This window comes from Zalophus californianus, chromosome 15 (genome assembly GCF_009762305.2).
Source record: "Zalophus californianus isolate mZalCal1 chromosome 15, mZalCal1.pri.v2, whole genome shotgun sequence".
NCBI lineage: Eukaryota > Metazoa > Chordata > Mammalia > Carnivora > Otariidae > Zalophus > Zalophus californianus.
This window is the reverse complement of record NC_045609.1, coordinates 58,889,088-58,904,904: the sequence shown is the minus strand read 5'-3', so window position 1 is coordinate 58,904,904 and position 15,817 is coordinate 58,889,088. Positions and strand designations below refer to the sequence as shown.

The 15,817-nt window shown below is 44.3% G+C and overlaps 1 protein-coding gene across 5 annotated transcripts in view; it reads right to left on the bottom strand.

Annotated features, from left to right (window-relative positions):
* Nucleotides 1–15,817, bottom strand: part of CNNM1 (cyclin and CBS domain divalent metal cation transport mediator 1) — a 60,329-nt gene that overhangs the window by 31,455 nt on the left and 13,057 nt on the right. For all 5 annotated transcript variants that reach the window (XR_003520378.2, XM_027596531.2, XM_027596529.2 and 2 more), the window contains exons 2-3: nucleotides 3,081–3,224; nucleotides 58–198 (exon numbers count right to left, since the gene is read on the bottom strand). Coding sequence is in view for 4 of the 5 variants with exons in the window: in XM_027596531.2 (XP_027452332.1) it covers nucleotides 58–198; nucleotides 3,081–3,224 (285 nt within the window). In the remaining variant the exon portion in view is untranslated. The remainder of the gene's footprint in view (nucleotides 1–57; nucleotides 199–3,080; nucleotides 3,225–15,817) is intronic.

Below are 15,817 nucleotides of genomic sequence, written 5' to 3'. Positions count from 1 at the left end.
TTCTGCTTTCTTGCCTGGGGAGGAGACGCGGGCGGGAAGCGGGGGGCAGGGCCATACCTGTGGCCATGAAGCGGTGTGTGGCCAGCAGAAGCTGTGGGGAGATCTTCACCCTCATCTCCGAGTCGGAAAGCTTGAACAGGGAGAAGTCGTGCCGCTTCCTCTCCCGGTGTGGGACCCTCTGCTTTTTCCGGTTGTCGGCTGCAGGGTCACAGGGGACAGACGGCGGCCATCTCAGAATCAGTTTTCCCACAGTCACATGGGACAGAGAGATCCCTTGGGATCCCATGAATTTCTGCAACGTGTCAACTGTAGATGACCTCACAACTTCTCTTTCCCCGGGGAGCAGAAGGATGCTACTAAGGGACAAGAAGGTGGGAGATGCTGCCAGGTCACAGGATTATTTACTCTTAGGTGGTGTGGGTTGGAAGACGGGAAAGACAGGCCTGGCAACCCCCCCTCCCCGAAGCCGGGGTTCCAGTGCTCGCTCCCCTCCTGACCAGCTGTGCAACCTCTCTGGACACAGCGTGTGCTTGTTTTCATCTACACAACGAGGTTCATAAGTAGCGATGATGCTTCTACTCATCCCATGCAGTTATTAGGAGACTCCGAGCAGAACCTACCTGTGAAGTGCTTACAAAATGGCATTCGTACATGAGGGACTAGCTTTTTCAGCATCAAGGGGTTTGGCAGAGCCCAGAGGGTTTCCGCCTCTTGCCCTTTTCCTGTCCCCAGAGTTGGGCTTACCAGGTCTCTTCCTGCGGATTTAAACCACGCCCTGGGCAGTATCCATAGCATGTCACCCAAGGGACGTAGGTGGTCACCTCCTCTTTCCACTCACAATTCTCCTGCTTCAACCCTAGCCTCTCCCCAGGGCGGGGATTGGGAAAAAAATCAAGGGAAGAAGAAAGGAGAAGGAATGGGAACAGCCCTCTAACTTACAAGGTTGGGCTCTCTACGCGGAGCCCTCAGGCAAAACGAGGGGAACCTGTGCTACTGAGGGAGAAAATCTGCTTTTTCCAATTTAATTTTTTTCTCCCTTCTTTTTTTAAGTTTGTTTAAAAAAAAAAATTCTCACGGGTAGAGGGAATGTTTTCTTTGGTCAGGTGTCTTTTGCTTTCCCTTAGTTTTGAGTACAATTTTGAAATGTCTTGCCTATTTCACAGTGCTAAGGGCTGCAGGGAAAGGGATTTGGGTTTTCTCTAGACTTGGCCTGGAGACAAACAGGGCTGGGGGGAACTTTCAGTGCAGGCTGAGCGGACGCAGTGGGCGTTAAAGGGAATGAAGCCCAGGGACAAGGAACCAGGGCCCTAGAATCTGGTTCCCTGGTATTCTCCTTCTCCTTTTGGAGTTCACTTCAGCCCCACTGTTTGGGTTTCCTCCTAGAAGACAGAAAGTGTCCTTCTACCGCGCTGCGGTCTTGTGGGCCTATCTTGGACTCTGGGTTGCTGCTTTAATACTCCTTTTGCTCGGGTAGCAACAGTGGCAAGATGCAGACCCAGCTGTCCTGTGGGTCAGGGTCAAGTGAGAAGAAACACAGTATTCCTGGCTCCTTGGCCTTCTCACAGCTCTTAAGGAATCATGCCAGCAGTGTATTTATAAGGGCAGGAAAGCGCTAACCCCGTCCTCCAGAGAGAGGATTGCTCAGCAAGAGAGCAGCAAATATACGTATTGGATCAATTATTTTGTTCTCACTGGTGAGCAACCTTCTGCTTTATAGGACGTTTGCCTAAATATCCCCTCTCCCTCCTCCATCAGAATGCCACTTAACATTTCATCCTTGGAGAATCATTCCTCATCTCCCTCTTCATTACTATTATTTTAATAGGGACTATTTGGAGCATTAAGGTTGTTAAATGCTGGAGGAGCATACTCATTTAGACTATCATCACTACTATCAGCCCCCAACACCAGGGTGAATGCCTTCCCCAACAGATCTACTGAGATACCTGGGAATTCCAAATCAAGAGCGGTGGGCAGAGGTGAAGGGAGAAGGGAAAGGGGGAGGTGGAGGTTAACCCCTATTTGAAGAAGTTGGGCCTGGCCAGGGTGTCAGGGCAGTACCAGATACGTGACACTCTTACTGTGTTTTGTCAGGGCCCGACCCACCTTTTGGGTTTGATCTCTTCTAAGTCTAAAGGGAAGCAGTCTTTCTGCACCACTCACTGCCTTAGAGCATCAAAGCTCTTTGTACTGGGAGCTGGTTTCTGAATGGCTGCTTCTAGCAAGCTAAGGACAGGGGTCTGGATGGAATGAATTAGCTGAGGTAGGGGAAAGGGACTGCTGTCTCATGAAGTGAAATTCAGAGGAGGAAACACTTCCTGGCCTAGGGACTCCCATAGATTTAGATAACCCTCTCATCCCACAGACAAAGCAAGCCTTTGTAATGTCTGCCAGCAAAGCTTTGATAAAGCTCAGTAACCAAAAGCAGTCACTGTCTGCGTAGAGTCCGTAATGTTCCTGAGGGGGGGCATGGGTGGGAGGGGAGGTGTGGGGAGGGAGAATGAGAAACCAGGCTGTGGGGCTGGAGAAGCGTAAGGGAGAAGAGCCGTGTCCAAGAAGGGGTATTTAAGGTTTTGGCTTGGGCTGTGTGTGGGCCATCTCATGATGGTCCCCGCCGTGCCCTGATGTTGTGATGTGGGTGGACTGTGAGTGCAGCCCCAGCAAGCGCTGGGGTCCGCGTCTAGATGGATGAAGAGACAAAACCAAAACCAAACAAAAGAAAAACAAAATGGGGCGGGGGGGATGGAAACAGGGGCAGAGTGGCCACCCGAGGCACACTTAGTGTCCTTTCCTTCCTTTTCCATCCAAAGGCCAGGAGCAGGAGGTCTCCTTTTCAGTCTTGGCTCAGTTCCTACAGGTTCCCTCCTGGTAAACATTTAGCTGGCATGTTCTCAGTGACTCAGGGTGCCTCAAGCCAGGGTATCTTGCCGTGCCAGCACCTAAAATTTGGGGTCTGACACAGCAGTGCACGCATGGGCTTGTCCTGTCACCCTTTCACACAGTATGTCAAACTAAGCCAGCTCTGAGAGTCTCAGAAGAAATGGGATGACCTTGGACAAGAGCCAAAGCCATGTACTTACTGTAGAGGTCAGTTTCATCCAGGATCTCTGACTTAATGATCTCCTCTATGATGTCCTCCAGGGTAACAATGCCCATCACCTCATAGAAGGGGTCTCCTTCTCCCTCGTTGTTCACCCGCTGGACAATGGCCAGGTGAGATTTTCCTAGAGAACAAATGAAGTCCCAGTTAAGCATCTGGAATATTTTGAGTAATCTTTCCTTAAGAGAAAATTATACAAAGTTGCGCTGTGACCCATCTTGGGACTGATCTTAGGACCTCCTTAAAATAGGAAGTTTGTGTACAAGCTCTTACAAATGCAAACCTTATACTTTTTTTTTTTAACAGATTTTATTTATTTATTTGAGAGACACAGAGGGCACGAGTGATAGGAAGGAGGGGCAGAGGGAGAGGGAGAAGCAGACTCCCTGTTGAGCAGGGAACCCGACATGGGACTCCATCGCAGGACCTGAGCTGAAGGCAGAGGCTTAACCGACTGAGCCACCCAGGCGCCCCTAAACCTTATACTTTTATATCTGTCTCTTTTCTAGGAAAGTTACCTAATAAACACAAAGCTAGTTAACTTTTCTTTCTTTTAACTTTCACATGTTAGCAAGTATATCTAAGCTGAAAGAGGTTGAATAATCTAATCGAAAGAATGAGGATTTGGAATCAAAAGAATTAGGTTAGGGCGCCTGGGTGGCTCAGTCGGTTGGGCGACTGCCTTCGGCTCGGGTCATGATCCTGGAGTCCCGGGATCGAGTCCCGCATCAGGCTCCCAGCTCAGTGGGGAGTCTGCTTCTCCCTCTGACCCTCTTCCCTCTCGTGCTCTCTATCTCTCATTCTCTCTCTCTCAAATAAATAAATAAATAAAAAAAATCTTAAAAAAAAAAAAGAATTAGGTTAGAAGTCTTTTTTCCTCCTCCAAACATCCCCCGTAACTATCCCAGCTACTCTCTGTGAAACTGACCCTGAGCAAATCATTTAACCTCTACTGGGTCTCTATTTTCTCATCCAGAATTAGGGAATAATACCGGTATGGTGATTTTAAAACATGGCCCCAAATTCCTTGATACACCTCCTATTGAAAGGTGTGGTCTCTATCTCCTTCCCTTGAGTCTGGGCGGGCCTGTGACTGCTTTAACCAACAGAGGACAGGGAAGCATCTGCAAGGATACTTCTGAGACAAGGTCACAAAAGGCATGTGGCTTCTGCTGGAGAAATGCTCTAAGAAGTCTGAGACCACGATGGTGGAGAGGGCACACGCAAGTGTGAGTGCGCAGGTGACAGGTGCAGCTGAGCCTGGCCTTCCAGCCATCCCACCGCAGCGCCAGACAGGTGAGTGGAGAAGCTGTGTTGGCAGTGGGTCTGCAATCTCAGCTGATCCAGCGCCACCCACTGGAAGCCTCCCCAGCCACTCCAGTCTTCTCCTGCTTCAGGCACAGAGGCTGTGAAGCAGAGAGAAGCGCGTCCTGCTGTACCTCGTCCAAATTCCAGACTCACAGAATCTGTGAGCATAGTAGAAGGGCCGTTGCTTTATGCTTCTAAGTTTTGGGGTGGTTTGTGAGCAGTAATGGCAACTAGGATAACCAATAGCCATACAGTCATTGTGGGGCTCAGATGACCTAGCGGGTGTGTTGAAGTGCTTTGTAGACTATAATGGGTCTCTGGCAGGCAGTGAATTTTTATTGTCCAACATCTGAATAATAATAGTTAATGTGTACTGAACTCTCATTATGATTCAGGCACTGTTTGGAGCACTTTGTGTGTATTGATGCATCCAATCCTCATAACAACTCTTGAGACAAGTACTGTTGTTATCCCCACTTTATAGATGAAAAGACTGAGGCACAGATTGGTTAAGAAACATGCCTAAAGTTACATAGCCTGGAAGTGGCACAGCTGGATTGCAAACCCAGGTAACTGGATTCAGTCCCAAAGTAGGGACTGGGTCTTACCTAACAGTGCTGCAATCCTGCTTCACCTTGGTTTGTTTATATCTGCTGATAAACAGATTTCCTGGTCCTATTTCTAAAACATAAATCTGGGTGGTTCTTTTCCTTGGCTGAGAGACATTTAAGGGGAAAATCTAGAGTCCTGACTTAGAAGTTATTCTTGCCAAAAAAAAAAAAATAAGTTCACACTTTATCAGTGTTACCCTTTATAAGCTTGGCCATTGCTAAAAATATCAGATAAAAGGAGTAGTCAGTTTGCTGGAGGCATAATTAACCATTAAAATTATACACGTGAACTTCTGTATCAGATACTTCAAATCATAAAATAGCTACCTATCAGAATTTTAATTGGAAAGATGGGATTTGTATTACTCAAGAATGGTCTCAAATTTCTTCTCCACCTTCAACCTGTCTTTCAACTGTCTCCAAACTGGTCTGATCATGCCACTGCCCTGCTCAAAAGTCCTCCAAGTTTCCCTAGTATGCACAGAATCAAATCGAGACTCATTGGTTTGGCATTATCAAGACGGCAAAATGCCCTGCTCTATCCCCTACTCATTTGATACTCTGGGTGCGCCGTGTTACCTTCACTTCCCCCACTTTGTCCATGTGTACTTTCTAACGCTTTGTGCACACTGTCCCCTCCCACTCCATCTCCACTCTTCAAGTTCCAGCTCAGGGGCTAGCTCCTCAAGAAAGTCCTACCAGATTTGCCCCATTCTAAATTGGAACCAATCTCTCCTTGCCTGTGTTTTGAAACCCTTGATAACTCCATCAGAGCATTTGTCACAATTTGCTGCTTCTCGTAACTAGCAATGTGTGTGTCCTCTACTGCATCATGTTTTTTCCTCAGGCCATAAGCTCCTTCAGGATCTACACTAAGATAGGGTACTCTCCACTTAACAGGAAGCCAAATAAATGCCTGATAAACTGAACTAAACTGAACGAAAATCCATAGTTGATACAATAGATGATATTAAAACGAGACACTAAAACCTTTCTTTTTTGATAAAATACAATGTGTTTAAGTTAAAATTTAAACTCTACATCAGTGGTTCTAAAATTATCCTTCTTTGAAACAATTGCAACTGTATTTTGTAGCTTAGATTAGATTATGTTAATTGTTAGAATGTGCTCAATTTAAAGGGTTTTTCCTCAACACATTGTTCTTAAACGTATGGCACCTGTTCTCACTTTCCTGCTAACATGCGCTAACAGATGACAAAACAAATGACTAGTATAACGGAACTCTTGGAGAAGTGAGTAATTAAAATTATTTTCTATAATTGGATAAGTTTTGTAGTGTTGAGCTTAGAATATATATAATACAGCCATACTTCTGCCACTAAGAGATTAGTTCATGTAATGGGATTAAATAAATTAAGATTTTATGATGCTTCACAGAGTGCCATAACTTCCATGTGAAAATCAACCATTGGTCTACACTTCATAAGGTCAATTTGAGGACGTCCACTCTGTGACCGCCAGGAAATAGAGATTAAAAAAAAAAGTCCTAATTACATATAATATTCAAGGCAATACACTTTGTAATCTATTAGAAATATTTTGCAATTCACAATCAGCCTTTCTGATCACCTCAAATGCCTACAGAGATCTACAGACAAATGAAGGAAGTCGTTCTTCCTTGGGTACAGACTGAAATAGGAATCAGAATCAGAAATCACATAATCCTGTTCACATAACCTCTGTTCAGAAACCAGCTGTGCTCATGACACATAGACCTGAGGTCCATCTTCTCTCAAAAAAGCTGCCCTTTAAGAGACCTATCTCCTGGTACCCTTCTGCTTCCTAGGCCTCAGAAGGGTTAGGGGTGGCTCCCAGTGAAGCCAATCTTGAGACAGGGAAAACGTAGTCACTCCTTCCCGCCATAGCTCTTTGTACAAACCTCTCTTTGCCATTTATAACAACAATAACAGCTATTATTACTATTACTATTATTATTATTATTATAGCGGCTACCTTTTGCTGTATCCACCCAAGGAGCCAGGCATAATTTCACCATGCTATTGTTCTAAGTTATTTCACCTACTATGATGGTAAGCTTTCTTGGGGGGGCAACAGCTATGGTCTACTTAATCTCCATTTCCCCAGAATCTAAGAATAACACCCAGCACAGAGTAAGAGCTCCATAACTAGTGGGTGATAGATGGATATCCATGTGCAAAAGAATGAAGCTGGATGCCTACCTTGCACTGTACACAGAAGTTAACTCAAAATGGATGAAATGCCTAAAGGGAAGAGTGAAAACTATAAAACTCTCAGAAGAAAACATAGGAGTAAATCTTTGTGACCTTGGAGTAGAAAATGTTTTTTTTTTTTTAAATAAGACACCACAAGCACAAGCAACGAAGAAAAAAACAGATCAATTGGACTTTAGAATGCTTTTAGAACGTATTTAACAGACTACCAGCAAATCCTATATCTGACAGGACGCTTGTATTCAGAATATATAAAGAAAATTTACAACTCATAAAAACATAACTCAATTAAAAACTGGGAAAGGATGGGACTAGACAGTTATCTGAGGAAGACATCCAACTGGCCAATAAGCACATGAAAAGATGCTTAGCATCTTCATCATTAGGGAAATGCAAATCAAAACCCTAATGAGATACCACATCACACCCACCAGAATGGCTATAATAAAAGAGACAATAACAAATGTTGATATGGATGTGGATAAATTGGAACCCTTAGACATTGCTGGTGGGATTGTAAAATGGGTTACCTGCTTTCGAAAAGTTTGGTGGTTTCTCAAAATATTAAACATAAATTATCATATGATTCAGCAATTCTACCGAATCCATATACGGGTATATACTTCGGTAAACACCCAAGCAAACTGAAAACATATGTCCTCACAAAAATGTGTACACAAAGGTTCATATTATTCTTAAAAGCTTAACAGTCAAAACAATCCAAATGTGCATCAACTGACGAAAGGATGAATAACACGTGGTATATCCAGACAGTGAAATATTGTCTGGCCATAGAAAGAGAATGAAGTAGGGGAACGTGCTACAACATGGACAAACTGTGAAAACATCATGCTGAATGAAAGAAGCTAGACCCAAGAGGCCACACCTTGGTATGATTCCATTTATATGAAATGTCCAGAATAGGCTAATCTATACAGAAAGAAAGTAGATCAGTGATTGCCAGGAGCTAGAGGAAGAAGGGGATGGGGAAAAACTGTAGGGTTTCTTTTGGAGTGATGAAATGTTCTAGAATTAGTGATAGGTGTACAATCGATGGTCCACTGAACTGTATACCTTAAAAGGCTGAATTTTATGGTATGTGAATTTTATCTCAGTAAAGCTGTTATTAAAGCCATTTGGAAAAAGAAAAAAAAAAAAACCAGTGCTTGAATGAACAGGAAGTCAGTGGGTGAGTAAAAATAGGAACTGTTTCATAAAAAGAGAATAGGTTGAAATATAAGAGCAATACTAGTTTGGACACAGGTGGCGATGCTGGCAATATGCTAGTTTAGAGTACTTGTTATTTTGTCCTCTAGGATGTGGCAGAGACCAAAAGTGGACACAGGCGAGGCCATCAGGAGAACAGGAAAGGGGGAGAGGGCACCATCTTATCAATTTCTGTGACGGTGGAGAAGGTGAGCAGGGATGAGGGTTTGTCACAGCTGGGAGGAAAGAATCTAAGAACAAAGATCTCATTAGGATATAATGAGGGAAAAGGTAAGGTTTTACAGAGAAAATTCATGAATGCTACTGCTTTATGAGGTACTGTGTCCCTGGACCAAACTACTGTGGCACTGAACAACAACAGATGGGAAATCTGCGAGCTGAGTTGACCGATAACAGACACAGTGGATTTCATGGCAATTCACTTTCTAAAAATTAAGGCTACCTTTGTCTCTGTTGTAAAGAGTATATTTTATTCTGGGTCTACTGGTGTTCTACTTCTGAACTGGTAACTATAGATGCTCTGGCCTGTGGCTTGAATCCCTCCTGTGTTCCTGGTGTCCAGTCTCAGCAGAAGCCCCAACTCTGTCCTGATGGTTGACTTGCCAACATGCCTTTCCTGGCTTCTAGCAGCTGTGAGCTCCTTAAGTGTTGGTTTGCTTCCCTCCAGCCTGGACTACTTTCTCTCAGCCTCTGATTTACAGTCTCTAGATTCGATGCTATCTACACCCTGATGAGACACAAAGTAGAGAATATATACCTATGGCCTGGGTCTTGCTTGGACCACAGCATTAGGATGGTTTTGGTTGGAACTCCATCCTCAGTGAAGCATAAGGGGTCAGTCACACCTTTCTGGGATTAAGTCATATTATAGTCCTCCATTAAACATGAGATCCTCCAAGCCCAATGCTTCGGAATGCATTTCACTAGTTCAATGGCTGCCAACACTGGCTGTATGTTAGGATCATCTGAGAAGCTTTGATGTTTTAAAGACTTTATCCCACACCCAGAGATTCTGATGTCAACAGTTAGGGGTGGGGCCATGACATCAATAGTTTAAAATATTCCCCAGATGATGCTAATGCTCAGCCAAGGTTGAGCACTACGAGTTGGCTTATAGTCATGGTTCTCAAAGTGTGCTCCCTGGACCAGCAGCATCAACAATCACTAGAGAATTTAGTTAGAAATGCAAATTCTCAGGACCCACCCCACCCCTAGTAAATCAGAATCTCAGGGGTTGTGCCCAGTGATCTGTGATTTTAATAAGCTCTATGGCTAGTTCTGATGCAGGCTAAAGTTTGAAAACCACTGGCTTTCAGGCTCTGGCACTCTGGTTATCTGTCAGATGACTTACTAATGAGGAAGAAAAACAAGCACTGAGATGTCTAGTAAAATCCTGGTCCCTTTGGTGCACCTGGTTTAAGTCGCCAGATGCTAAGTACTTACTAAAAGACAGAAAACAACCTCCTGGAACAAAAGGTAGTTGTAGTAGCAAGCTGATGAGTGTGCTCTCTCATATGATGTGGTGGTTATGGCATTTGGTTGACTTTGGGCAGAGAGTGAGTGTTGACTGTTTAATGCTGAGCTTGAAAAGGGGTTTCTTGTAGTTTCTGTACCAATCACCTCTGAGACAAGCTTGAGGTGCTGCACTATCTATTAGGTTCTTGGTGTGTCTCACTCAGGTCAATAAAATTTCCCACTACTGAAAGTCAAACTAGTCACTTCTCTTGTCCCCCAAATCCAAAGGCTGGTGTAGTACTGGTTTCTGGAATTAGTCTATCTCATCACCCCGGGCATCAACACCCAAACTACATGTCACATTTCTTAGAAGGGCAACTAGGTTTTCAGGCATTGCTTTTTTTTTTTTTTTAAAGATTTTATTTATTTATTTGACAGATAGAGACACAACGAGAGAGGGAACACAAGCAGGGGGAGTGGGAGAGGGAGAAGCAGGCTTCCCGCGGAGCAGGGAGCCTGATGTGGGGCTGGATCCCAGGACCCCAGGATCATGACCTGAGCGGAAGGCAGATGCTTAATGGCTGAGCCATCCAGGAGCCCCCAGGCATTGCTTTTAAAGCAACAGTTCTCTCCTTGTTTTGTCAACAAAACAAGGAGGCAAACCACAGAATGGGAGAAGATACTTGCAAATGACACTACAGATAAAGGGCTGGTACCCAAGATCTATAAAGAACTTCTCAAACTCAACACCCAAAAAACATATAATCAAGTCAAAAAATGGGCAGAAGACATGAACAGACACTTCTCTGAAGAAGACATACAAATGGCCAACAGACACATGAAAAAATGTTCATCATTAGCCATCAGGGAAATTCAAATTAAAACCACATTGAGATACCACCTTAGACCAGTTAAGATGGCAAAAGTGGACAAGGAAAGAAACAACAAATGTTGGAGAGGTTGTGGAGAAAGGGGAACCTTCTTACACTGTTGGTGGGAATGCAAGTTGGTACAGCTACTTTGGAAAACAATTGTGGAGGTTCCTCAAAAAATTAAAAATAGAGCTACCCTATGACCCAGCAATTGCACTCCTGGGTATTCACCCCAAAGACACAGATGTAGTGAAAAGAAGGGCCATATGCACCCCAATGTTTATAGCAGCAATGTCCACAATAGCCAAACTGTGGAAAGAGCCGAGATGCCCTTCAACAGATGAATGGATAAAGAAGATGTGGTCCATGTATACAATGGAATATTACTCAGCCATCAGAAAGGATGAATACCCAACTTTCACATCAACATGGATGGGACTGGAGGAGATCATGCTAAGTGAAATAAGTCAAGCAGAGAAGGTCAATTATCATATGGTTTCACTTATTTGTGGAACATAAGGAATAGCAGGGAGGACATTAGGAGAAGGAAGGGAAAAATGAAGGGGGGGGAATCGGAGGGAGAGAAGAACCATGAGAGACTCTGGACTCTGAGAAACAAACTGAGGGTGTTAGAGGGGAGGGGGTGGGGGATGGGTTAGCCTGGAGATGGGTATTAGGGAGGGCACGTACTGCATGGAGCACTGGGTGTTATACGAAAACAATGAATCGTGGATCACCTCATCAAAAACTAATGATGTATTGTATGGTGACTGACATAACATAATAAAATTAAATAAAAAAAATAAAAAATAAAGCAACAGTTCTCAACTGGGCTGATTCGATGTCCCCCACCCCCACCCTGAGGGGACATTTGGTAATGGCTGGAGGCAAGTTTGAGTTGTCACACTTGGGGCGGGGAATGCTACTGGAATCTAGTGGGTAGAGGCCAGAGATGCAGCTAAGCATCCTGCAATGCCCAGGACAGCCCCACAGCAAGGAATGTCAATAGTGCTGAGATTGGAAACTGCTTTAAAGAGACAGAAAGTCAGCAAGCGGTGGCAATACCACAACTATATTTCAGTGTTGGAAGAAGTGGAAATGTTCTCCAAGGGTTTTTAATAAATATAGCCTCTAGATGGCTTACGCACATCACAGAGAAGACCTCCTAAGGCCTCGGTTAGCATATGCCTTAGAAAAAAAAAAAGCAAATAATTGATTTGCTTCTTTTTCAAAAATAGCTACAGCACTTTGCTAAGGTAACTGTTCCCAAGATAAAATTTAGAAGCTAAGACAAAAGCATAATTGCTTGGAAAGAGAGAACTAAGGAAAGCAGAAATCATTTTATGGTTTTATGGGCTTTGCCTCTCTTATGACCTTCACCTTGTAAAACACATTGACATTTGCTACCTTTTTATTCTCCCTGGTGTCCCTGCAGCATCTTTTACCCATTTAGTAGACAGCATCGAGTGCCTCTTCTTTCTTACCTTGGTCTTGGGAACAGTCTACCCTGGAGTGTGCCCCGAACTCCAGGTGTGTTCCTGGGAGCAGTAGCACTGAGCCTCACCTGGGTGCTTGTTCAGAATGCAGGTTCTCGGGTGCCACCTCTGACACCCAGAATCAGGACTTGGTGGTGAGGTGCAGTCCAGACAGCTGTTTCAATGATATCTCAGGTGACTCTCACACACACTGAAGTTCGAGAAGCACTGCTTCTGACACCTGCTACTCAACGTGTGGCCCCCGGACCAGAAGACTTGGCGTTAGCGGGAAGCTCGTGAGAGCTGTGGCAGCTCAGCCCCATCCCTGCAGTCTGAGTTAGAATCTGCATGTCCTCAGGATTTCCAGGTGGTTCTTCTGCACATCTGAGTAGGAGAAATGGTCAGGACCCTGGTTTCCTTCCCACCCTTATGACTGTTATTTTTCTGTTTCCACTGCAGATTCCTTCATCCTCACCTAAAGATAAATACATCTCAAAGGCTCTAGCTCAGTGATTCTCAACCCTGGCTGCAAGTGCGAGTCACCTGGGGAGCTTTAAAACCTATTGATTACCTGTGTGCCACTCGCAGAAGTTCTGATCTAACTGGCTTGGGGTGCAGTCCAGGCATTGGGATGTTTAAAACTCCTTCAGGTGACTCTACTGGGCAGTTAAGAGTCTCTCCTCCAGTCCTTGATCCTCTGCTCCTCTCTTCTTGATTACAGATCCCAGCAGAGCCCATCACTTGAAATATCACCACTACCTCTCCCCTGAGGACTCAATTTATATCTCTGCATCGTGTCTACTTTGATCTCCCAACCTGTTTTAAACATTTTGCTTGAGCTGTCTCTTTGTCTTGTCAAAATCACGTATCTCAATAGGATCACGTGGTCTTCAAGGGCCACTATCCTTGTTCCTCCTGCCTCTTCACTATAGTAAGTGTCACTATCGACCTTCTAGTTACCCAGGGTCATCACTCAGGAGTCACTTTTCACTTCCTTTTCCTTTGTTCCTATTAGGAAACAAAATCCCCGCATTCTTGGAATCTGCCTTTTCTTCCTTCATTTTATCAACAAATATTTATTAAATGCCTGCTATGTACCAAGCACTATTCTAGGCACTAGAAATTCAGCAATAAACACAATGGACAAAATCATTGCCCTTCTGTAGCTTACATTCTAGTAACTTGGGGTGAGAGATAATAAGCCAGAGAAATACGTAAAATCTACATAACAGTTCTAAGGGGAAAAGGAAAGCAAGGTAGAGCAATGAGGAAGTGTGTGGGTGTTACAATTTTAGGTAAGGGAGGGCAGGGATGAAGTCCCTGAGAAAGTGGTATTTGAGTAAAGATCTGAAGGCAGTGAGGTGGGGAGCCCTGTGGGTATCTTGGGGACACCTTTTGCAGTAGAACAAGAAGCAAAGGCCCTTAGTTGGAAGTACTACTGATGTGCTTAAGGAATAGCAAGGATGCTGGTGGGGTAGCTGCTGAGTGTGGGAGAGGACAGTAGTAGGAGCCAAGGTCAGGGAAGGGGTGGTTGGTGCACCTGTGATAAAGCCTGCAAAGCCTTTGTAAGGACCTGGCTCTTTGAGCGAGATAAAGCCATTGTACAGTTTCACGTCTGTGTGTGTGTGTGTGTGTGTGTGTGTGTGTGTGTGTGTTTTGACAAAAGAGTGATGTGATCTGACTTATGTTTTAAAAGGCTCTTCCTAGCTGTTGTGTTAGGAATGGACATAAAGTGGGCGGAGGTAGAAGCACAGAGACCTCATATGAAGCTCTGGCAGTCATCCAAGTGAGAGATGGGCTGTGGCTTGGCTGGGAGGTAGTAGGGGAGGTGGTGAGATATAAGCAGATTCTCTGGTTATGTTGAAAGCAGAGCCTACATGAGGGATTGGATGTGGGGCAAGAGCAAAAGAGAAGTTTGGGCCAGAGTAGCAATTTACAGAGTTTGGAAATACTGTATGAGGAGTCAGTTTGGCACCAAGCGCAGAAGCTTAGTTTTGGACAGTTTAAGTTTGGGACGCCTTTCAGACCTCCAAGTGGAACGTCAAGTGGTAGCTGTTGATGATATCTTTGGGAGAATGAGAAATAACCATTTGAGAGACATAATCACAGGAGTGAGACTAGACAAAGAGATCCATTTCTGAGCCCTGGGGTGTTCCAACATTTAAAGGTCATAGGAATGCAACATTCATGCAACAAATACTTGAGCATCTGATATGGGTAGGCCCTGCACCAAGTGCTGAGAATACATCAGTGAATATGATGTAGGAGGAGCTGGTAAAGGAGCCTGAGAAGGAAGGTCTAGAAGGTAATGAAGTCTCAGAGGTTTTCTCCATTCCAATTGCAAGTGCACAGTCCTTCATTTCCATGTCCTCATCACATCCTGGACAACTGCACTAATATCCTAACCAATCCTCCTTTTGTTTTCTCCAACTCCAATCCATTCTATCCACAAAAAAACAGAATAACTGCCCCCAAACAGCATTTATGAGCTTATTCCCCACTTCAGTAACATGTACCAGTGACCAGGAAGGATCATTTCTGAAGTCTTCTTGCTGCCATTAAAGGCCTCCATGGTTTTTTGGTATATACCTTGCCTTCTTTCCCACTACTCTAATGGATTGCGTTTGTTCCCCAAAACAATTGGTCCAAGGATATTCAGCTAATAAATGGTAGAGCCAATACTTGAACTCAGGGAACTGAACAGGACCCACCCACCTGGGGTTTGTGGGAACCTCAAAACAACTAAACGGGACTGGTTCTTGAATTTCAGGCCTCTCAGACTCAGAGCTGGTCTTAGAGGCAGACTGTGGGGCCGGTTTGTGTCTCTCTAGGTTCAGGCTAAACACAACCAGGATCCTCAGCTTAAAAAATCACCATGGTGACCCAGAGTGATCTAGCTAAGCTTTGACTGATAGTGACATTCGCAGGCCATGAACCAACCTCAGACATGAGGAAAGACATTGAAAGGCAAATAAGCCTGGCTTAATAAGTTGCCTAGAAATCATACAGTTCTGGGCCAGTCCAGAGGCTCTGGCCGAACTAGGCTGGTCCCAGGGAGGAAAAAGGTGTGGCTCTCAGGGGCTCTATTTAAGTAAGTCAGACTCCCACCCTTTTGAAGGTTATCATTCTGGTAAAGACAGCCAACAGCTACTCCAACATTCTCCCTACTGTTTCTGATCTAAACCAAGCTGACTCCTGAGAGCACAGATCAACATTCACCCCATTTTCCAGTTTTTGCCATGGGGTAATTGCTATAACTATTGTTCAGAGGGTGCACACATTAACCTGTAGTCTTCATCATATCTCTGCCAAATGGGAATTGGTATTATTAATATACGAATGAGAAAACAGACACTCAGAGAAATAGTCACTTGTCCGAAGTAAACAGCTCTCACTTCTGTTCATTATGTCCAGTTACATTTACATGGGTTGGATCAGAGAAAGCACTTGTTATACTAACTGACTAAGTAGATACATTTTGTGTCATTAGATCAATAAGGTAGAAGACAAATGGTGGAATGTCTTGAATGTGGTATAGTACAGGCATTATCTTTAG